Below are 24045 nucleotides of genomic sequence, written 5' to 3'. Positions count from 1 at the left end.
GGTAGATAAGAGTCAGTGGAATTCAAGATGGGTATGAAAGGACTGAAAACTGATATGCATTTGATCCCTTGGGCTGGTTACCTTTTACATTTAGGATATTTTAGGATAGTACACTATCTATGTGCTTCCTACTTTAACACAGTGGGAAATGTTTCAATTGTCCTTTAAAATGGGCTATGTTGTTTATTGGAAAATATATTGGGACAACATACAATTTTGGTAGTTGGTTGCCTATTCTTGATATAACTGGTAGAAATCACTCTCGCTAAGGAAATTATAGTGTTTTTTTTCTCACATCAACTATTCTGAATCCAATCAATGGAAATGAAATATTTCTTTGAATATCACCTAGAATCCTGGTGTTTTCGTAAAGGATCACAGTTAGATAGGATTTCAATAAAATAGTCAATGTTTAGGTATACAGAGAGGACAAAATCAAGAATGTCATTTTACAAAAATTTATACTTGCTAGGAATCTAGTTTAAAAAAGTCTTTCCTGGAGGCTGAAGAATTAAAATGGAAACAGGAGCTGAATTTTGTCACACCTGTGAATATTTAATTTAGCTAATGCAAGGAACAGTTCCCTTAGCTAAAACATCAGATAACAACATATACATTTTCTTTCTACCACTAAAATTATGTGTTTGGAGAAACCAATTTTCTAGGCAATATTAAAGGATAAATCAATGTATTTTACTTTTTATATACATTACAGAAAAAAATTAGGGTGGCTACATAGCTAGTAATTATGGTAATGAAAATTGGGGATGGGGTTATTGGCTTTTATAATGAGCCAGAGGTGCAGTTTCAGAGAAAATATAATTTTCTGAATATTACATTGTTAACAGGATCCAAGAAACCAAATGAACCTTCATGCCCAGTCAGCATGAGCCATATTATTTGTAGAAAAATAACCATATTTCATATACTCTGATGTCCAATGGAGACTTAGATATGAAATAGAATTATGCATCCAATTATTTAATTTTTATTAAAAAGCTCATCAGCACCAATTTTCTTTCTTTTATGCTTTTCTTGGCATTCATCATATAGACTATGATGATCTTGGTGTTGGTGATAAGGATGATTCGTCACAGTTCTGCCTGGGTTGTAACAATGTAAAAATTCAACATTTCCAATGGCTACATTTTTTTCCCCAGGATGTTCAATATACTGATATTGACTACATGGAAGATAAGAAAGATTTTACTTATGACAAGATAAACTTTGCAGGCCTCCCTGAATTTGTCCAAGACCTTCATGACCATGGGCAGAAATATGTCATCATACTGGTAATTCTGATTAATTTAAATAGTTCAAATGAACAAATGAAACAATTATTGAAACAATTTATCAGCAATTGTTTGCATATAACAGTAGCACTTAGAGTTATATACCACTTCGCAGTGCTTTACAGCCCTTTCTAAGTAGTTTACAGAGTCAGCATATTATTACCAACCATCTTGGTCCTCATTTTACTGACCTCATAAAGATGGAAAGCTGAGTCAACCTTGAGCCAGTGAGGCTCCAACTCCTGGCATTGAGCTGAATTAGGTTGTAATACTGAATTCTAACATGGCACGCCAAGGTTCATATATTGTATGTTACAGCATATATATCTATGCCAAATAGCATGCCTACCCATTACAATTTCTGCTCCTTCCTGAAACATTAAAAGGTTTTTGCTATTTTTTTACTTCTAACCCTATTTTTCTTCCTTATTTGTACTAAGATTTACCTCCATATCAACTGTTTCAGTAAAAGTAATGGGAACCTGATGAAACAGTATTATTTTATTCAGGAACAGAGGTGTCTAATAATTGTTTATCTGCAACCTCCTATAAATCTTCATTGACTTATCTATTTCTGTGGTTCAATGGATCATAAATCAATTTTAAAACAAAAAGCACAAGAAATGTATGATGGAAGTATTACAATATTTTTAAAAAGTTAAAAATGAACAAGCACGGACTCACCTGTTTTATATCTTCATCTTTAATGATGGTCCTTGACTTTCCCACACAATTAAATATACCAAAAGGTTGCCAAGTCTCTCTGTATTCTAATCAATAGTCAATGGATATTGTCATTCCATTCCCAGAAGTTTTTTAAAAAGACATCCAACAGATGGCAAAAAATAAACATAATATTAATTGTGCCTTAGCAGCTGCTCTCCACTGGTACCTGGCAATTTAGTGGCAGAAAGCAAGGCTGCAAGCAAGAAACAAGATGGCTTTTACAGGATCAGGGCATGTTCAATGATGCCACTTTACAAGTCTTGCCCTGCAATGTCGTGATATGGGCATGTAAAGTTGGGGTGACATCACTGAGTAACAGAGTTTGTCAACTTTGTTCTGCTTTGTTGCATAGCAAAATACTCCTGCTATCCCCTGCAGGGGGTACAATCGGTTACATAATTGTGCAAGGGTTTAACATTTGTAATTCTTTTTGTTAAAGGATCCAGCTATTTCTGTCAACAACCTCATGAACAATACACCTTATGAAGCCTACCTACGTGGTGAACAGATGAAAGTTTGGATAAATGAGTCAAATGGAATAAGCCCTCTTATTGGGGAAGTAAGTTGCTGTTTTTAGAAATAAATTTTGAACCACTTGAACATTACTATAGCAAATACGTGTCTAAAATGGACAAAGAGAAAGGAGGAGAAAATTGTACTAATTCAGAATCATCTGTAAAACTGGGATCTCTTCTCCACTCCATTTATTTTATTATTTAGTACTCTGAAGAAACCCATTGTATTTTTTCTCCCTTAAAAAGAGAAAGACATAACACTTTGATAAATGTTATACATGTTGATTGCTCTGACTGTGTAGTGAACCTACTTTTTTTTATCTAGTTCGGGAATGTAAATATTGGCACAATCATCAAATTGAGAATAAATCACAATGTTGACAATGGTTATTTTGTCAGATATATTCTGAAAAATTAAATAACTTTTTTTAAACCTAAGAAAACGATAAGAGAACACCTGTATGACTTTGATGAATATAAATCACAGGACCTGAAGAATTATATCCTAGAGTTCTGGAGGAGCTGATAGATGTTATCTCAGAACCATTGTACCAAATCTTTCAAAAAATTGTGAAGCACCAGAGAAGTATCAGAGGATTATAAAAGACTTGATGTGGTTCCCATCTTCAAACAAACAAACAGACAAAAACAACTATAACAAGAAGAATTCAGGAAACTACAGACAAATCAGCCCAACATTAATAATTTATTGATTTATTAGAATTGGTCAAAGAAAAATGCAAACAAGAATAAAGCATAGTCACCAAACCAGTAGAAGCACTGGTTGAATCCCACCCCCGAGTAAGACCACACTTAGAATACCAAATCCAGTTTGGGTCACTACATTACAAAAAAGATATTGAGAAGCACTAGAGGGCAAGACAGTAAATTACAGATGGAAACTAATCAAGAAGAGAAGCAACCTGGAATTAAGGAGAAATTTCCTAACAGCAATGGCAATTAACCAGTGGAACAGCTTGCATTCATAAGTTGTTGGTGCTTCATCAACGAGAGATTTTTAAGAAAAAACAGGACAGCCATCTATCTGAAATGATGTAGGGTCTCTTGCCTGAGCAGAGTCTTGGATTAAAAGATCTCCAAGGTCCCTTCCAGCTCTATTCTGATTCAATAGAGCTTACTAAGAATCTTCCTGGTCTGTTCAGCAACCTACAAGTTATTTTATTAGATTATTAGTAATTTCTTACATAATGTTTAGGTCTGTCACTATGAAGGTATAAACATTCCATTCATTCTGTATCATGCTCAATAAGTCATGACAAACAGGTCTGGGCAGATGTATAATACTCATATAAAATATTTAAATTAGTATAGCAATTTTATCTTGCATTTGATGATAACACATTCAAATTTCTTCTCTCCCTCAGTGCATTTATTTGTTTAAATTATAGAGAAAATATTTACTAGATGAGAAATTTGATGTTTTGAACATTGTCTACAATAACTTACTCATATTTACAAATTAAGGCAAGCAGAATTTGCTACCTACCTACCTATCCATCCTAAAGCATGAAATTTTAAAAAAGTTGGTTTCTTTGTTGATAGCCATTTGCTAAGAATTACAACTGATTTACATTTCCTTACAGTCCACGATTTCTAGGTCTCTCTCACTTCTCCCCATCTCTATATACATACAAAAATATATATGCACACACATAAAAATGTATGCAAGTATATACATATATACATATATATATACACATATGCACACATATATGTATATCTATACTTATATGCATACAAAAATTATGTAAAAAAACCAGATGTATATGCATGTGACAGATATATCCTATTATGGGGACTTATTTAGGTGTCAGTGTTTTGTGTGTATTTTCTTAAGAGAAAATAACTGGAGCAGAACTCAGCAGTATGTTATATATACTATCTATAAAAACACAACAAAGCCAAATGTCATTTATGATATCCAGTTAGTTGTCTAGTTGACAGTTTCTTGAAGTGGTACTGTTACATGAGAAAGAAACAATTTAATAAAAACAGAATTTCAGTATCTAACATATGATTGCATTTTTCTATTTTACTGTCTTCCCATGCATACATAACAAGTTTTGTTTTTAATACAGATTACTCAGATATTCCACTTGTTTCATTTTGCTTAGAATCTTGCAAAACTGTTTTAAGGAAATACTTATATATTTTGGTAGACCACTTTTATACTTTTCTTTAACCTACAGGTGTGGCCAGGAACAACTGTCTTCCCTGATTTTTCTAGTCCTGAAGCTGTTCTGTGGTGGGCTTATGAGTGCAACAATTTTCACAAAACAATCCATTTTGATGGACTTTGGATTGTAAGTACTATTTAGAAGTGAAGAAACAAATATTTTCTAGCAAAAATACTTAGGTAAAGGTAAAGATTCCCCTCGCACATATCTGCTAGTCATATGCTGGCTGTAGTGGGTGGTGCTCATCTCTAATAGAAAGCCAAAGAGCCAGCACTGTCATAAGATGTCCTGTGGTCATGTGGCCAGCATGACTAAAGGCCGAAGGTGCAGAGAATGCTGTTACCTTCCCACCAAAGTCCCTAATTTTCTATTTGCATTTTTACATGCTTTCAAACTGCTAGGTTGGAAGAAGCTGGGACAAGTAACGAGAGCTCACTCCATTACATGGTGCTAGGGATTCGAACTGCCAAACTGTAGATCTTTCTGATCAACAAGCTCAGAATCTTATCCACTGAGCCACCATGTCCCTTTTTTAGCAAAAATACTTAGCAATAAGCAAAAAATATGCACCTTTAAGTTTCGATTCTTTTCATAGGCAACAATACATTCTTCCCAAGGAATATAAACTTTGTATAATGCTTTGATTTTTTAAAATACATGGTTTTTAAAGTTTTTTTATTGTTGGTATAGTCTAGTTTCTAAATCTAGCTCAGCTCCAAGGGATTACATGAAAACATCAATTTTGGGTTTTTTTTAGCAACAATATAGCAGAATAGCCTTGTTCCAGTTTGATATCTTATTTTTCTGGTGTAAGCCTGAAGGTTTAGAATTTTCTCGTGGTTTAACAACCCAAACACTAATAAAATTTGATTTTTGGTTACATATAAAATCAGCCAAAGTCTGCTGTTTTGATTTATTGTCCATAGCAACAGAAATCTCCCATTGAAAAAGGAAGGCTGTCTCTCTTGGTAAAGAGTTAGAGAGCTGAGACAGGCAACAACATTTGAAAAAACTAGATGAATAACACAATTCAGTTCTGCTATTCACTTAAGAATTTGATAAACAGGCATTGGAATTTCTCTGTAACTGGCTTACAAAATTCAAAGGTAAACTTGAAAATTGTTGCCATGATGAGTTTCGTCAGTCCCCAAACCCCCCATTTACTAGAAAGTGGGTCATATTTTTAGAGGAAAATGTTTGTGGCTCAGGGTTGAAATGATAGGTCCTCAGTTCTCTCTGAGCTTGGTTGTTTTCTTGGCGACATTTCATCACCGATAATAATTACCTAGTTTAGATAATGAAATGTCTGCAAAAATAAAAATCAAGTTCAGAGAGCACTAAGGACCCTTCAATCATATATCTTCTCTAGTAAGAGAAGATATATCATGGTATATATGATACCATGGGTACCTCTCTGTCAGGCATTATTATGGCAGTTAAATATGTTGCTAGGAGTGGTTGCTTTTTAATTTTTTTAAAAAAAGTTGAATAGGACATGGGTCCTGATGAGTTATGTCTAAAGACCACAACTACAAATCCACGAATTTCTCTGAATCTTTTCTCATAGGACATGAATGAAGTATCCAATTTTGTCAAAGGATCAAAAACTGGTTGTGCAGCAAACAATTTAAACTACCCACCTTTTACTCCAAGTACGTTCTCAACTGAAATCAAAATTATTTGATTTCCATGCTAGATTTTTTCCTATATCTGTGTATGTAAGATCCTTAGATAGAACCTGAGATATTTTCATAATCAGATTCATTTACCAATTGTTAAATAATGCTACAACATAGTGATTCTTCTGGAAGATCAGAAAAACTAATTGCTAAATTATCAGATGATTGTACAACTTGTCACGCTATCTCTAACTAAAAGAATTTTAATTGGTGGATTTTTAAATCCAAACAAATAACTTCAGTGCAGCAAGGTTAAAAAAAGTGCTACTATTTTATATATATATATATATATGAATTAAACCACATCTAATTTGATATAGAATACAGAATACAGAATAACAGAGGTAGAAGCAATCTTGGAGGTCTTCTAGTTTAACCCTCTGTCCAAATAGGAAACTCTATACCATGGATTCAATCTAACTAGGAATTTTTATTCCTTTGGATTCCTATATAATCGTGTCGCAATTATTTGTAATAACATTTATTTCAAAACAGAGAAGTATTGAATTAATTAGGAAGTATCTTATTTAATACAAGCTCTGATTGCATTCATAAAACTGATTTAGAGATTTGATCAAGTAATTTTCAATTAGCTAACTCAATATTGAATATTAACCTTATTAAAAACTAGTCTAGTGTAGTGGATTAAAGAAAAGTGAAAAAAATTACTTTAAAAAATGGAATACCACAAAAAATGACATTTGTTTATCTATTCTTCCAGAGAGCTATATATTGACATGTTCAACAGAGATTGTTAAATTTAATGGATTTTTAAAATCTCTTTGTTTTGCAGAAATTCTGGATGGAGTTATGTATTCAAAGACACTTTGTATGGATGCAGTCCAAAAGGCAGGGAAACACTATGATGTTCACAGCCTCTATGGTTATTTCATGTCTATAGCTACTGATAAGTAAGGAATTATGTATTCTTTTTTCCCTTTAATTCATCCAAACTAATTTGTGCCAGATTTCCTTTGTTTCACTTTGGACTGCAACAGCTAATCAGAAGAATACAAATCTAAGAATGTGTCTTAGAAAAAAAATGATTAATTTACTACACAGCAATTCCATTAATTTCTCTACTAGTAGCTTAACGCCCCCAGGAATGAAACCAAATTTAATTTTTTTTGCAATTTGGAAAAACATGCTTATTGATATAATCCTTCTTCTGGATTGAAAGGTCATCTATTTAGTACACACAGATTATAAGATGTGATCTGAAAGTGTGGCCCATATTTAATACTCTATTCACACTAATTTTTCAATAATTTGATGGATTTGTTGTCAGTACAAATGCTATGTTGAAACCTGCCTTCCATTTTCTCCAAATTTTTTGTCCCAACAAAATAAAGCTATTCCTTAATTCTATAAATTCATATTGTTTTCAGAGCGCTCAAGACTATTTTCAGTGAAAGTAGAAGCTTCCTTCTTTCCCGATCAACATTTTCTGGTTCTGGAAAATTCACAGGACATTGGCTGGGAGATAATTTTGCAACTTGGAATGATATTAAATGGTCAATACCAGGAATATTAGAATTTGGTCTATTTGGATATCCTTTTGTAAGCTATTTTAACTATAGTAACTGTTAAATTTTGTTATAGTAAAATAAGATAAAGTTTTGGATTAATGTATCTCTTTAGGGGAGATCTATGCATACGATATTCTTTAGACTTGGTTTACACAACATATAATTTAGTAAATTTCAACTATATACTTTGAAGTGCCTGACTATCTCTTTTCTATTGGAGTAATCCTTTGGTAGGCTGCATGAATTGAGGAACTCTTCGCCCTCTATGAGGTTGGTTGTTTACTTGCAAATGTTTCATTACTGGACTATGTAGCACCATGCTGATAATGTCACATGGTTGGGCAGTGAAGCATTTGAAAGCAAGTTCAAACAGCACCAAGGATCCATACTTCGACCCTGAGCTACCTTTATTCTCTCCTGCGGTATGATCTGCAATTCCAAAACAGTACCACTTTGCAGTGTGGCAATCCAAAGAATAAAGATGAGACAGAAATATGTATTCAGAAAACAAAATTATTTTAAAAAGCAAAAATATGGATTTAAAGGTATCTCAGAATAGATGGGGCAATGGATTTTTTTATAAGATCTTTGTTATTATTTTCTTTCTAGTTTTAAAAGTAGCTGAGAATCAAAGTTACTGAAAGGACAACAATGTGATATGAATTTCCTCGTCTCATAAGGAAAGCTAAAGTAGATTCTTCCTCTTGTTTTTTTTTAACACTGAATTGAGGCTGATTGTTTGTTTGTTGGAAAAGACATTTATTGCATCAGCTACTATACTATGCAATATCTAATCACCCGAAGCTTGTCTTTTTTCTGTATTTGGGCTTTTATAAAAATATACATTGAAAAGCTTATAAATTTGACTGATTTTTCATAGGCTGGTGTCTTAATCATAGAATGTATATGTATGTACATATGTATTCATGCATATACATCCATGTATGTGTATATGTGTACATACATATATATGTATAGGTACATATACATATAAATATATTTAGAAAAGTCAGATACAAATATTTACATATACTGTAATGGCTGATCTCATTGCTATTCTATCCTATTTCTCTTTGCTCAATCATCCAAACATGATTTAGATTTTTTAAAACCTCTATCAAAGACCAGTGTGAATCAATTTATACTGGTCATCTGAGAAATGATTAATGTGGAATTTGTAGATATGATAGCATCACATTTTATGCAGACATATCATACGGTATGTCAATGATTTTTAATGTGCTTCTCTTTTAGATTGGGGCAGATATTTGCGGCTTCCTTGAAAATGTCTCAGAAGAACTTTGCAGACGATGGTTGCAACTTGGAGCATTTTACCCATTTTCTAGGAATCACAATGCTGCGGCATATGCTGTAAGCCCAATTTTAAAATTAGATCAAGCTTCTGATTGTTTGAAGGCTTTTTTCCCCCCAGTAACTTTATAAATACTTATTTCTAGCCTAAAGATCCAGCATATTTTGGACACAACTCACGTTTGGTGAATTCAACGAAACACTACCTGACAATACGTTACAGTTTGTTGCCATATCTCTATACCCTGTTTTATAAAGCACATACTCAGGGAGAGACAGTTGCAAGACCTGTTCTACATGAGTAAGTTTCAGCTTTTAAGATTTTGGGTGATGGGAAAGAACTTTACACTTTCCATATTTATGTATCCCTACATTTACATTTATGTCTTACACACACAAACACATAGACAAATGCACATAGACACCGACTTTCTAGACTGTATTTATAGACTCAAGTAGTTAATCCCAATATTATTTCAGATTAGAAAGATAAATTCTTTAAAAGTCTTGTCCCAGAAGAAAGTTTCACAGATTTTAAATTTTATAAACGTTTTAAAACAAGAAAGTAGCATGCCTCTATTCTGTTGTGAATTAGAACAATCAAGTGTTAAGTATTATCAGAATATTATTATTCTAATGAAGATTTAAAGAACCACATGCAATGCTTAAGACTGGATACAACAGGTTCTTCAATTGGCTAGCATAGATAGATAGATAGATAGATAGATAGATAGATAGATAGATAGATAGATAGATAGACAGACAGACAGATAAAGCAAATAAGCATGCTTTGGCATTCTGAAGGGCATCGCTGAAGCTCTAGATTCATTTCCATTTCAGTGGGAGGATTATAGCAATGTATAAGGCTTATTCTCACAGGAATAAATAGACAATTATCATAATTAATCATTATGGGATGTGCAGTTAATAAACTCCAGGAGAAGTACTCTTAGTTTCCAGCAAGCTAAACTGCGGAAAAATAAAAACCATCTCTATGCCTGGACCTCACTGATGCTTGAAGATATCTGGAATTTGTTCAAAACATTGTAAGCATTTCCTAACATTCTGGGGATATTTTTGTAGACACTAAAGCTGTGTTAAAATCTGCCTTTGCAATTGCTTAGAAATGTTCTCCCAGTGCAAAAGAGCTTTCCCTTTTCTACCTTATTCTCAGAAGGATGAAGGATTTTTTTCTAATTTATTTTGATAATGTATTTAATCTGATTTTATTATTAAGGTAGTAGAAAGTGCTGTTGTTTTTGCTGCTTTCCGACACAGAGGCTTTCTTCATTTTTATGTCTCCTTACTTGCCTTTGCTTCCTTCCAAGAAAACAAGTTCCCTTGCAATGCCTTGTATCTGGATTTAATCAAATCAGGGAAAGTCAGATAGGTTGCAAAACATTGGTGAGATGATAGTACAATGAAAACCAGGATATTTATATACATAAAATAGAATATGCATAATAGAATGCATACATATATGCATACACACAAACACAATTTCATATTTAAAGTAGCTTATGACTTTACAGCCATCAATAAGACAGAGAAAGATGAACAGTATATAAATCTGCTTATATCAATATTTATGCATTAATCCAAAATATGGTCTGAGCGACAAAGCTTTAACATGGAATGTTAAATAGACAATGTTTAAGAATATATTGCATATTGAATACAAATGCACTGGTTTCATCAGAGCATAACTAAACCTACTTTTTTTCATGTGCCAATGTCAACTAGTGAGTTGTCTTAAAATATGAAACCCGCTCTTTACTCTTATACTTGAAATTGTCAATAGTTTTTCCAATGCATAAATAGTTATTTAAGATTCACCAATTAGAAAAACATAACTTTAATAAAGTAATATTTCTTTAGATTCTACTCCGATGAAGCCACCTGGACTATAGACAGACAATTCTTGTGGGGACCTGGACTACTTATTACTCCAGTCTTAGATCCGGTACATTTAATTTTTATTAAGTTGGAATATACGTAAGTGTTGTTTTGCAGTGAGTACATGCTAAGCCTGCATTACAATTTCTGTTAAATGATGAATAGAAGAGTAGAAGTAATAAAATAATTTAAATAATTGAGTGAAAGAGATGAGCATGTCCTTTTTCATCACAGCTACTTCCTATCTCCTTTTGTGTTAGACCTGCCCCAGTCCAATCCCTTAGGAAAGAAAGACTCTCATTCTATTTGGTTGAAGTGATAGATTTTTTTTAATGAAAACATGCTGGGTACAGTAATGTCAGATTAGAAGTAAATTTTCCATGCTAAAAAGATATAGAAAGTTTCCCCTCATCTCAATCCTCCCTTTATGGTCAGTTTGTGTTCAGCAAATGAAGATTGCCTAGGGGGTTTAAGAGTGCTGAGATGTTTGGGGTAATCCATATTTCTTCTTAGGGTGCATGGCCTTGACGACTGGCACAAACTGGTTTTGAACTTCTCTGTTCTTTGTCAAGCTCTCATTTTCCCCCTCCCTATTTCTCATCACATACTGATACAGGTTTATTGCTCATTTGTTCACCCACCCATGCCAGTAAGGCACCAAGCTGAAGATGGTTTACCTGACATTTTGTGTTAAGAAAAATCCAGTTGCTTTTCAAGTAATGTTAGCTTTACAAACTTCAAGTACAAAGTTTGCCCTTTGCTTAACTAAAGGAAATTTTGCAAATGATTATAAAGAAAACCTTTCTTTCTTTCTTTCTTTCTTTCTTTCTTTCTTTCTTTCTTTCTTTCTTTCTTTCTTTCTTTCTTTCTTTCTTTCTTTCTTTCTTTCTTTGTTTCTTTCTTTCTTTCTTTCTTTCTTTCTTTCTTTCTTTCTTTCTTTCTTTCTTTCTTTCTTTCTTTCTTTCTTTCTTTCTTTCTTTCTTTCTTTCTTTCTTGTTTCAGTGTTGCTTCAAAAACTACACCTATTTCTGCCACAGATGAAAATCCACCAGCATATATTATTGATAGCTTGATAATCACTTTCCATTCTCCAAACCTTCCATGTCTACAGTCATTTTAGAGGATTTTGTGGTGGAAATAGCAATTGACATTATAATATGAAAAAAATGCTTGACAAATAATTTTTCCAGTAGAAAAGTCAGGAAAGAATAAAAGAGAAAGACTTTCACCCTTACCTACCTCCAGCCTAGGAAAAAAAAAAAAAATAATATCAAGGCATTTTCCTTTTATGTTCGTAATAAATGAAATATTTTCTTTTTAATATTTCAGGGCGTTGATAAGGTAACAGCATACATCCCTGATGCTGTATGGTATGAATATGAGACAGTAAGTGCATGTTTATTACAAAATGTCTCCCCTAAAAGTCTACTATTAACTTTTCAAATTAACTCTGCTGTGTAGCAATCTGTACATCATTTAGTTATACCCTTTAAAATGCATATGTGGCAAAGGTCTGGAGCTGCATAGAATTTTGTAGGGGTACTCAGACACAAAAGGTCAAATCAAAGTGCTTAGATTCTTTGGATCAAAGAGAATATTTCACTTTCACTGAAGCATTGCTTTAATCAGGTTACTTTTGATGATTAAAAAAGAAGTAGTACATCAAACAAATTGTCTAGCCTTTCTAAGAAAGTCGTCTAGCATGTGAGTGGGTTGTTGAGAATTTTATATTTTAATACTATCCTGAAAAAAAAAGCAAAAGACAAGTTGCAATACAATATTTTTTAAGAAGCACATGAAGACTATATGAAGCTAAAATTCATAGATAAATTTCACCTTCCAAATTGAATCAAGGTGAATGCCTCCAGTTTCCCTTCCCCCCATAAATGTGACAATTGGATTTACTCAATATGAAGGGAAGAGTTGATTTACTGTATACTAGGTTGTTTTTTTTTAATTGACTTGACCCTTAACCATTTTTTTTCATATAATACAAAATACATCTATAGAGTCATGATATTATTCCTCTGCCAATTCCAGTTATAAAAGGAATATATGCATTCTTCTTTGTTTGTAGGATACTAACAATTTTATGAATATAGTAAACCTTTATTCTAATTTCCTTATAAAAAATAGGGTATAAAAACACCATGCAGAAGACAAGAGTGTCAAATGTTCCTTCCAGAAAACAAACTTGGACTTCATCTTAGAGGAGGATACATCTTACCTATTCAAGAACCAGCCAACACAACTGTTTACAGGTATTTTCTGATACTGGGTTATTCTTAAGATACAGCTGTCACATCTGTTTAGTTTGTTTAAAACACTGATGGTGGATAGTGGATGAATAGACTACATAAGAAGGAAAATAAAGTTGATTTTTAAGCTCACCATAAACAAATGCAATACAGCACAATTTAGCCATTGTCCTTCTTTTGGATATTAGTCACAATAACATAAAAGATATCAGATAGCAAGAGAAAATATAGCTTGATATTGCGAAGGACCTGAAAGGCAGTCTGATGATCCAAAATACATGGTAGGAAGATCAGGACTTTTTTCAGCCCTCTATTCTTGAGAGTTGAAAGGTTTCTTCTATCTAGGAATTTTGGCAGTCTTTCCAGTTGATGGGTAAAATATTACCCAAAACACAATTCCAATACAATATGGAAATCTCCCTGGCATAGATTTAGCTTAATGTTTCCAAATATATAAAAGCAATTAATGTTGTTTGGAGGAAGACAAAATATCCACAATGCATGAACCAATGCTATAGATGGATTGAACATTTATTTTCCAAGTCTAGAACATTTAAAGTTTTGTCTAGAGGAAATGCAACTATTGGTATGGAGAGAAATTCTCTGCATGTTTTTTTTATTAGTTCTCATTTCAAGCTGATGAAAAGAGAATTTGTTCCTTTGAAATCTCATTCCAAGAAGATGAGAACTTGCGAGAGTAGTGTTCTTGCATTTATTTGTGAAAAGGGAGTCAAAGAGGATATGTGAATATCTTTTCTTGCATTATGCAATTTCCTCTGGTAGCTTTGTGGCTACATTATTTTTCACACTTCAATTACTTCTTAAAGAATAATATCACAAAACACAAGGTAATTTCTGCCATATTTTTTTCTCTTCCCCACCTGTTATTGTTATTGTCCTATTATTCAGAGGTCTGACCCTTAAGAAACTATTGAAGATTTTTTCCCCCTTGGGGAAATATGTAGAAATACTTCATCCCATTTTGCAGCCTATGCGGTCTCCAGAAGCTGATTAGAGATACATTTCCGCAGGTGCCATTGATAGGAATGATACTACAGTTAGAATTAGTTCTAGAAGTTTTGTATATATCATCTCTGACCAATAAGAATGAAGTGTAGTAGGGCCTTTTTGCCACTATATTTTTCTCGAGAATCATTGAAATGCATTTATTTGCATCTCTATGCTAGTCGTTGATTGAAAAGGGATTGACTGACTTGGCATTTGTCTACCAAAATGCGTGCACAGATTGTGAAATTTCAAAAGCATGTGCTATAATTGATTGCTCTAATCGCATTGACTACTGTATGGGCAATAAAATGGGATATAATTGGAAATTACAATAACATACACCTATAATTGGTTTGTGATTATGATGGGATGTCTCCCTTGGTTCATAGTAAATAGATCTCAGTTGAAACAATTTAGCTTATTTTCTGTGAGAAAGCTTAATTTAACACAATGATACTTATTTCCAAATAAACATTAATCTTTCACCCCATTATTATTCTCCTTACCCATCACAAATCCCTATATGCTCAATTATTTCATGATATCATTAGAAGAATAGAATGAATGAAAATGTAGTCTTATTATAGAAACTCTCAATATCTGGTCCAATAAAGACAATATGTTTTTTAACAGCCGTACAAAGCCTATGGGACTTATAATTGCTTTAGATGAGAATGGAGAAGCAACTGGAGACTTATTCTGGGACGATGGAATAACAAGAGGTAAACTTACTAACAGAAATAGATATGTGATAGATAGAATGTTAGAACAATAGAACGATAGAGAGATAGCAACAATGGTGGTATTCTACCGGTTTGGTTCGGTTCGGTTCTGGCATACTGGTAGTGCCAAAGAGCAGTGGAGACCGAACCAGTTCTCTCTCATGCTCTGCTGTTGGGCCTACCTGGGCTCCCGTACTGACCTTTATTCCCTGTTTTTTAAGTGCAGCTGCTTTGCGATAGGGAGAGACAGGATTGTAGGAGGGGAATCAGAAAGCCTCTGTGCCTGTGCACGCATGCAAAGTGTGTGCATGCACACAAAGCATGCCCATCAAGCCATGCCCACCGAATGGTGGTAAACTTTTTTGAAACACATCACTGGATAGCAATACCAATAGTAATAACACTTAGACATATAGCACTTTATTGTGCTTTATAGTCCCCTCTAAGTGGTTTTACAGGATCAGCATATTATCCTCAACTATTTGGCTCCTCATTTTACCCATCTTGGAAGGGTGGAAGGCTGAGTCAACCTTGAGCCTGGTGAGATGGCAGTCAGCAGAAATAGCCTGCAGTACTGAACTCTAACCACTGCACCACCTTGGCTCATAATAGATACCATAATAGATTTTAAAAAAATAAGACATCCCCTGAAAGTAAGCCCTAGTGCTTATTTTGGGGTACAAAAGAAAATAAGACCCGGTCTTATTTTCAGGGAAACATGGTAGATGATAGACAGAAAGACAGGAAAATAGATAATAGAGGCAGGCAAGCAAACACATTTATTCTAATTCAAAACAAAGTATGCAAATAATTATGGAGATACATCTTCAGTATGTTAAATTCAAAATTAAAATATGGGCATATTCACATATTTCAGCAATGATCTGAACTTATCAAACTACTTGGGAGCAAGGGGTCCTTTGTGCTCTCTGAGCTTGTTTGTTTTCTTGCAGACATTTCATTACCTAAAGTAAGTAGCATCATCAGTGCTGACAGGGCAAGCCAGTAGAATATAAACTGAGAGAAAAGTTCATTCCTTGCTAGCACTTATGATGTTTATTTATTTGTAAAATTCATTTGCTGCCCATCTCGTATCCAACATCTCCAAGAGGTTACCTAGTTTGTGTAAAGAAATGTCTGCAAGAAAACAAACAAGCTCATAGAGCACCAAGGACTTCTCATTTCAACACTGAGCTACAAATACTTTCATTTATTGGTATTTAAAACTCCTGATTTGTAGCAGTGGCATTTATGGAAATATGGAAAGGATATCAATTCTTAGAAGATTCTCAGATGTCTTAATGCTTAGTGGCAATTCAGCCACTTATTTGCTTGCTAGCAATGTTTTCTAAAGTGCTGCAAAATATCAGTTATCTTTGTGTTTCTTAAATTACCTTTCTCCCTGATTTAAAAAACTTCTGTGTTGCACTATATATAATTATTGGTCACCAGTGGTTATTTAAAAAAGCAAGCAAAATATTGAGATGGTTTAAAAAAAGGAGAGAGAGAAAGAACAATTTAGTGATAATTACTGCAATGAATACTGAATGGCTTTAAGGTAGACTGATGATATTGAATCCCAAAGATATTGGACTCTTTTTTAAAGATCTAAAATAAGCAAATGTTCATTGCATTAATTTAAAATAAAGTAATATAAAATGTTATCTTTTTATTAAACAAATAAAATGTAGGTGCAATGATTTTACAATCAAAAGTACCTGCCCTTAGAATTTGCTAGCAAACTTCCTACTTTTGTTGTTGTTAAGAGAAGATAATATTTAGCAATTATGTTATTTTCTAGAATTTTTATAGGCAAAAATTGTCTACTCTGTATAATAAAGCACTTTGAATCATATAGTTTTATAAAAAGTTATTATGGAAAAAAATGTCTTCCATTTCAAAAAAATTCAACAGATAACAGAATAGAAAAAAAGACACTTCAGTAGTTTATTTTTTCAGTCATTTATTTGACAAATACTGACCCAGGCATGTCATTTCTTGCTGGTTAATAATTTTTAAAATATCTTCTTTCACCATGAACAGACTTTATTGTTCTTTATATCATTTGGGCGAAAAGAAATTTTTTTCTGTGGTTTATTTTAATTAAATTAAATTAAATTACCCTGAATGTGATAGGATGTCCATAATAGCATTTCTTTTTGGAGTGGAGTCATTCAGCTAATTCAGTTTGGTGACATCAGGATTTATAGTTTAGATAGATTGAAGCTCACATTTTCCCAAATACTTCAATTAGGAACTCTGCTGTGTAAAGCATAAATAGTGTATATTATGACAGCTGATCTTTTATAGCCTCTGGCCCCTTTTGGACACCCTAGAACTATGATGATGAACCTATGGCACACATAACGGAAGTGTCATGCAAAGCCATTTCTGCCAGCACCTGAGCTGTCGCCCCAGAGTAATTCCACTGTGCATGCATGCACGCCTCCCGCTGCATATCTGCCATGCATGCACATGAGGAGGGTGCATTTAGGAGAGGCGCCCATATGCGCAGGGGTCAGGGGAAATGGGTGGAGGCATGCATGTGCATCCACATGCGCACTTTCGGCACGTGATAACGAAAAGGTTAGCCATCACTGCCCAGAACATGGGTATCAAACTCACGGTATCATATTGCTGTCACATGATATTTCACAATGTTTTTCCCATTCGCGGAGCTGGGGTAGGCATGGCCTGCACGTGATGCATCCAGTTTGACACCCCTACACTTAAAATCATACCAGTGAATTTCAACAACATTTCATCAAAATTGGTGGGATATAATTTTTTTCTTTATTATGGCATTTCTAACATTGATTGCTGTATGATTTGTCCATTGCTGATAGTTCTATACCATCTATAGAACATTTTATATCACTGTACCTTAGATTGTACTGTAGCTTGGGGTTATATTTTATTTTTTCTACTGTTCTTTCAATTGTTCTATTGATATTATGTCTTATTGTTCCATCTGTTTGATTATTTATAGGTAGATGTTTAGATGGACATCAAGACCAGTTATGAGCAGATCTGCCAAATATTGTTCAGAATTTTAATAATAGATATTTATTACATGCATATTACCTAAGTCTTTAAAATATTTTATTTGATTAATTTGCTTTAATAACTATCTTTGCTATTTAAAAGTACATTTCTCCTTATGTTTTAGATACAGTCAGAAATGAAAAGTATCTCTTATATAACTTTACTGTCACAAATGTAAGTATATTTTCAATAATAATAGAGATTCCCAGAAATTTCATTCAGTTTTTAACTGGATAAATATGTTTAAAATATACAAATTCTTAAATAAAACTAATGGATAGTATGTGACCTGTTATGAAGAATGAATATATGTTTAAAGAAGTACATTTTTTGATATATGTATATTCCTGCCTATGATTTACATGGAACAGCAGAATAAAGGATATTTAAGACATGTGTGAGTCAGAGGGACAAGCATAAAGAATAAATGGGTTAATTAATACAATATGTGGAACAGTGAGAGCATTTTTGGTGTACAGAAATAGTTTGTAAGAATGAAAAGTTATAGAGCGATTAGTGAATAGTGTTGGATAAACTAATATTTGATTTTATATTATTTTATTTTATCTCCAGCTATAATTTATTTTCCTCATAAATCCTGTTTTTCTGCATCTGTGAATCTAATTTAAATAGTTCCCTTACATGTAATAAATATGATCACAGTTTTAGTATTGAGGAAACTTACTGAATGCTAGAGAAAACTCATTTCATTATAACAATTGGATTGCATGATATTAACACATTTGCTTTTCCAAAGGATGTTTATTGTACTGTACTTACAACAAGCTATCATTTATACATGATTTTAGCTTTAAAGTAAATCATACAAAATCATAGAAAATTATAACTAAGATCAGCGAACAAAAGTGTTGTGTAATGATTTTTCTGTCTTCCAGAAAATCTTAACTATGGCAGTTACACGTAAAGGCTACAAAGATCCAAATAATTTGATCTTTGAGAACATCAAGATTCTTGGGCTACCCCTTGAGCCTTCAAATGTGAAAGTAACTTCAAATAATGTGGCTCAGTCATATAATTTGAATGTCAAGTACAATGCTGCAAACAAGGTATGTATTGCTGAGTGTTTTCATAAATTTTAATGAATTCCCCCCATAATATCATTTGCTATTCAAAGATAAGCGTTAAGGTTATATTTACTATATTTATAATGTAGTCAATAAAAAGGTTTCAGGAATATATTCGTTTAGATATTTAAGTGAGAGACACTTAGGTTAGTGTCTTTTCTTTGAAAGCTACCCACACATGCATGCATATCAGATAATATCCAATGGCAGTCCTAGTATTAATTGTGTCCATGTATGCTAACATAGCAAGTATTGAAGGTGCTAAATCGGGGATGTCAAAAGCCCGCGGACCAGATCCCAAACTTCGTTTTTGCTGGCAGAGGGCTAACAAAACAAACTAAAAACAAAACAAAGGGGGAAATGTTTCCTCTTTTGCATTTGAGCATGCAAGAAGGGACATGAAAGGAGAAGAGGAAAGAGGAAAGACAAAGAAAAAGAAAAAGAAGGAAAGGTGGAAAGAGAGCAAGGAAGGAAAAATAAGGAAAGTGGGAAGGAAGAAGAAAGGAGAAGGAATGGGGAAGCAAAAAGAAGAGAAGAAAGGAAAGAAGGAAAGAAAGAAGGAGATTATGAGAGTGAGGGAGGGTCTGAGGGATGTCCTTCCTTAGTACTTGGCCACCAATAGGTGTTTTCAACATGAGTGATGTCGAGCTGGCCATGGCCCTGGCCACACCCCAACCACCCCAGAGGTCAAACATAACCCTCAATAAAATTGAATTTTATATCCCTGTGCTAGATTAACTTTGCTAGATGCTATAATGCTTTAAAAAGAAGTATTTCTTTTATTAATGTTTTATTTTCCAATTTTCAAGCAAGATCCTTTCAAGCCTTGATAAATGTCGTAGTCAAACTGAAGGTGTCAAATTTTAAATAATTAAAACTCTGAAGTTAGAAATATCTTCTACCAGGTCATAAGAGTAGTATGTCTGACAAATATCTTTGTTAAGAAGATACTTGTTTAGAGGAGCAGAGACTAAATAAGCTACAAAGTAATGTATCAAACTATTAATGAAATCAAATCTTATCAACTATGCCTGTTTTCAAGGCATGGCAAAATAAAACTTTGCATAGTTAATTTTGCCCTTCTTCAGCACTGAGTCTAATTGTCAGAATATCTGAATATTCAAATTGGGTATTAAGTATAATAAAGAATAATTCTTGGGAACATTGCTAGGTTTATGATCCTAAAAGAATCACAGGCTCCTAGCAGTTAACAACATAAACATAAAAAAGAGGTCAAAACAAAACAGTAACATTGCATAAAAGCTCACCAAAGAATAACAATCTGTCTTACTGAGCTAAGAAAATCCACCTTCTATTCCCTGAAAGCTTTCTAAAACAGAACTAGTTTCAGTTGCTTCCAGAAGAACATTAGAATGTATGCTTGTCTTGGGAGGTGGGTTAATCACCAAAGAACAATGTTTTCAGGTTTCTGCTCTCCTCATCTCAAAACAAGGGACCAAAACTAGATTTTCACTCAAGAAGAATATCAGATGGGTTAATTATACTTAAAAAAAGGTGGTCCTGAGAGTTTTAAAAAAATGTACAAGGTTTCTCATGTCCAATCTTGTCTGATTTTAGGGGGCACTGCTCATCTTCATTTCCTAGCAGAGGGAACCAGTATTGTCCGAAGATTCTTCTATGTGGCCAGCATAATTATATGCTCAGGCACATGAAATGCTATTCCCACTGAAGTGATACCTATTTATCTACTTTAATTTGTATGCTTTCAAACAGCTAGATAGGCAGGAGTTGAGGCAAGAATGGGGGCCCACTCCATCATGCAGTTCTTGGATCTAGAAATTCTGGTTTCACAATCTTAACTTCTAGGCCATGAGCCAAACCATATAGGTCAGATTTGACTGATACACACACAAAAAAAGACACCTTATTTTAAGAATTTGATTCTCAATAATATTTGTAACCCTATTGTTGTTTTAGTTGTTACTTTGAACATATATCCTTTAAAGAGTGACCCAAAAAGAGACATGGAGTTCAATATGTATTCAGTATTTCTCTTTACTTTCCATATTGAACAAAGAAGACAATTTTTAGACTGAAATAGTCAGCTTTAATATTCATAACCAGGTGGTTAGTAGGGATTTCAAATCAATATTCATACAGCTACTTCTAATTTGATTATGCGGCATAAGTTAATATTTTCCCAGTACTGCTGATCTCAGCATTTTCCTAAAATAATTCTGGTTCTCGCTTGTCCCACATACCTTGAAAAGACCCCCAGAATATACCACCAAAGGTGAATGTATCACCTTTTTTCTTGCAAATCCCTTTGCATTGCAATCTGTTTCTTCAACGTTTAGTCATTCTACAGCTGATTAATATTGCCAGTTGTACATTATTTAACAAATAAAAAAGTAATGGTTTCTCTGACAGTCATAGTAGACTAGAATACTGTTTCTATTTAACCTGCTGCTTCTAGAATATGCTTTTGTTACTATTTTGTTCCCATTTCCTTATTCCTCACCACTCTCACTACGTCTCCCGGTGTGCACTCATTCTCCTAATGGGGAATTACCTCAACATTAAGTGTTCTTTATTAAAGTGGTGAAATCCATTTTGCACATGTGATTTACATGGGATATTTATGTGATCTGTATTTTGGTTTTTATTGTGAATTTCATAGGTTGCTTACATAACTGGTCTTTATCTTAAATTGGGGGAAGAACATACAATATCCTGGAATCAGACTTTAAGAGATATTGACAAATTTGATTGTCATCCTGAAGAACATGCATCAAAAGAAAAATGTGAAGCTCTTCGCTGCATATGGGAAGTAAGGAAAAAAAATCTCATTTTGTCCTTCTTGTGTGTTTTTGCTCTTTAAAGTTCTGTTTGTAGAGTATCTGCATTTTTTCCTTTTTATCTATAGCCACAAATTGGAATCAAAATAGCTTATCGCTGAGCAGCTCTCCAATCAATTCTTTCCTAAATTTTGCTGAGTATCATTTGTTGAGTTCACAGTTGACTGTGAAGCTTCCTAACTGCATACTTTTGAACAGCATAACTGGATTAAATGAAGGCGTACTCACATGGAAGCATTTTTGAAATGCTGTAATTCAGTTCTATAACCTTAATTAGAACTGATTGTAAAAATAAAATGTAAAAGTCACATTATAATGTAGAATTATTGTACCTTCTCCCCACCTAGAAATAGAAAATAATGTGGGGAAAATGCAGATATTTGTATGTTTCTTATTAATTTGAAGTAAAATCTAGGGATATTTCCATATGATCTAAGAAAATGTAAAGTGAACAGGATTGCGGAGTCCTGGGTGCTCTCTGAGCTTGATGGACATTTTTGAAGACATTTCATTACCAAACTAGATAACATCATCAGATGCTGTTAACTAGTTTGGTAATGAAAATCTGTAAGAAAACCTCCAAGGACCCCAGAGGTCAACCCTAAGCTACAAATATTATCTTTTATAAACAGAATTATTTCTAGATTGATTATAACTCTTGTAACCCTCCTATTTTTCTCTCCAGCAATGGTCTATGTTTTATTTTTCAATTCAACTCAAGTTTCTATATCTAATCACATGATGTTGCTTCCCTTGTGTTAGGAATTGATAGTTACCTAACAGTTGGGTTGGAAATATATAAACCAGGATAGACATTTAATACTGTCTCTTTAAGGGAATGCTAAAATTACAATTGGGTGTGGTTCTTCAAACGGCCATAAGATGGAGCCAGAAACCTGGGTTATTTAGTCCTGTTGTTGATAGTTGCTAGTTGGTCAATGTTCTGATGTTTGCTGTTTTTGGTTCCTGCATTTTTCCCTATTGACTGTTGCTGATCATTACTTTTCTTGGATTTATGTGAGACTGATTACTGAACTGTTTATGATACTAGACTTTGTTATTTGGATTATCCCTGGACTGAAAACTGACTGCTTTAACTGTGTATGATTTGGACTGCTTGTTGGACTTTACTTAACCGTTTATTGGAAGTAAAACCTACATTTTATTATTCAGTGTATCTGTGTGCTGGTTGTGTGTTATTCCTCACCACTCTCACTACGTCTCCCTGTGTGCACTCATTCTCCTAATGGGGAATTACCTCAACACCTTGGCTATCATTACCAATAGCAAAATTTGTACTGCTTAAGTTCTGTAGTCCCATTATAAGTGTTATAGGTCAACTAAAACAGTCCATATAGGATGAATATGTGTTTTCCTAAAATCCTTGCAAGCCTCTTAATTGTTGAAATGGGCAGAAAGAGACAAAATGTTCATGTTTCTATATACAAGAAAATTAAATCATTGATATTCAATTCATTAGCATCATGACTACTATAGCTAAGCATTTTTAGTGATTTTAGGTACAGGCCTAACTAAAGGTGAGCATTCCTGCAGAACTAAGTAGATGAAAATGTAGCTACCTAGTATCCCTTCCCAGCAGATTTCTCTTTAATTCCACAAAAAGGGATGGAAAAGGACAATATTTGTTTATTATTCATGAAACTCCCTGCATGTCTCAAGCTCTTTCATAAGAAGAAAGATATTGTGAGTTGTAGGGAGAAAAAGACATGGCATAAAATAATTTTGCATTCTTTTGGGTGCCGTAAAAAGGGCTTTCCTCCTGCAGAAAATGCCAGTCAGCTTAAATCCCCACTTAACTCTCAGTTAGTTGAATCAATAGATGTTAAAAGTCCATAACTACATTGGATTCAACTCTTTCTAAATATCTTGCTGTGTTTGTTTCCCATAATAATTCCAATAAGTATTCTTTCAGCTGTATACTAGCTGCTGAATCTTTTTAAT

The 24045-nt window shown here is 33.5% G+C and overlaps 1 protein-coding gene across 2 annotated transcripts in view; it reads left to right on the top strand.

Annotated features, from left to right (window-relative positions):
- SI (sucrase-isomaltase) overlaps positions 1-24045 on the top strand; it is a 177770-nt gene that overhangs the window by 105388 nt on the left and 48337 nt on the right. For both annotated transcript variants that reach the window (XM_087933383.1, XM_087933382.1), the window contains exons 11-25: positions 1161-1292; positions 2458-2577; positions 4744-4857; positions 6299-6383; positions 7204-7321; positions 7799-7970; positions 9194-9310; positions 9397-9551; positions 11129-11213; positions 12476-12532; positions 13283-13407; positions 15046-15134; positions 18304-18353; positions 19076-19246; positions 21906-22055. In XM_087933383.1, coding sequence (XP_087789509.1) covers positions 1161-1292; positions 2458-2577; positions 4744-4857; positions 6299-6383; positions 7204-7321; positions 7799-7970; positions 9194-9310; positions 9397-9551; positions 11129-11213; positions 12476-12532; positions 13283-13407; positions 15046-15134; positions 18304-18353; positions 19076-19246; positions 21906-22055 — 1740 coding nt within the window. The remainder of the gene's footprint in view (positions 1-1160; positions 1293-2457; positions 2578-4743; positions 4858-6298; positions 6384-7203; positions 7322-7798; positions 7971-9193; positions 9311-9396; positions 9552-11128; positions 11214-12475; positions 12533-13282; positions 13408-15045; positions 15135-18303; positions 18354-19075; positions 19247-21905; positions 22056-24045) is intronic.

The sequence above is a fragment of the Pseudonaja textilis genome, chromosome 4, assembly GCF_049901715.1.
Source record: "Pseudonaja textilis isolate UNSWEBS1 chromosome 4, rPseTex1.2, whole genome shotgun sequence".
NCBI lineage: Eukaryota > Metazoa > Chordata > Lepidosauria > Squamata > Elapidae > Pseudonaja > Pseudonaja textilis.
The sequence above is the reverse complement of the archived record's forward strand: the minus strand, read 5'-3'. Positions and strand labels throughout refer to the sequence as shown.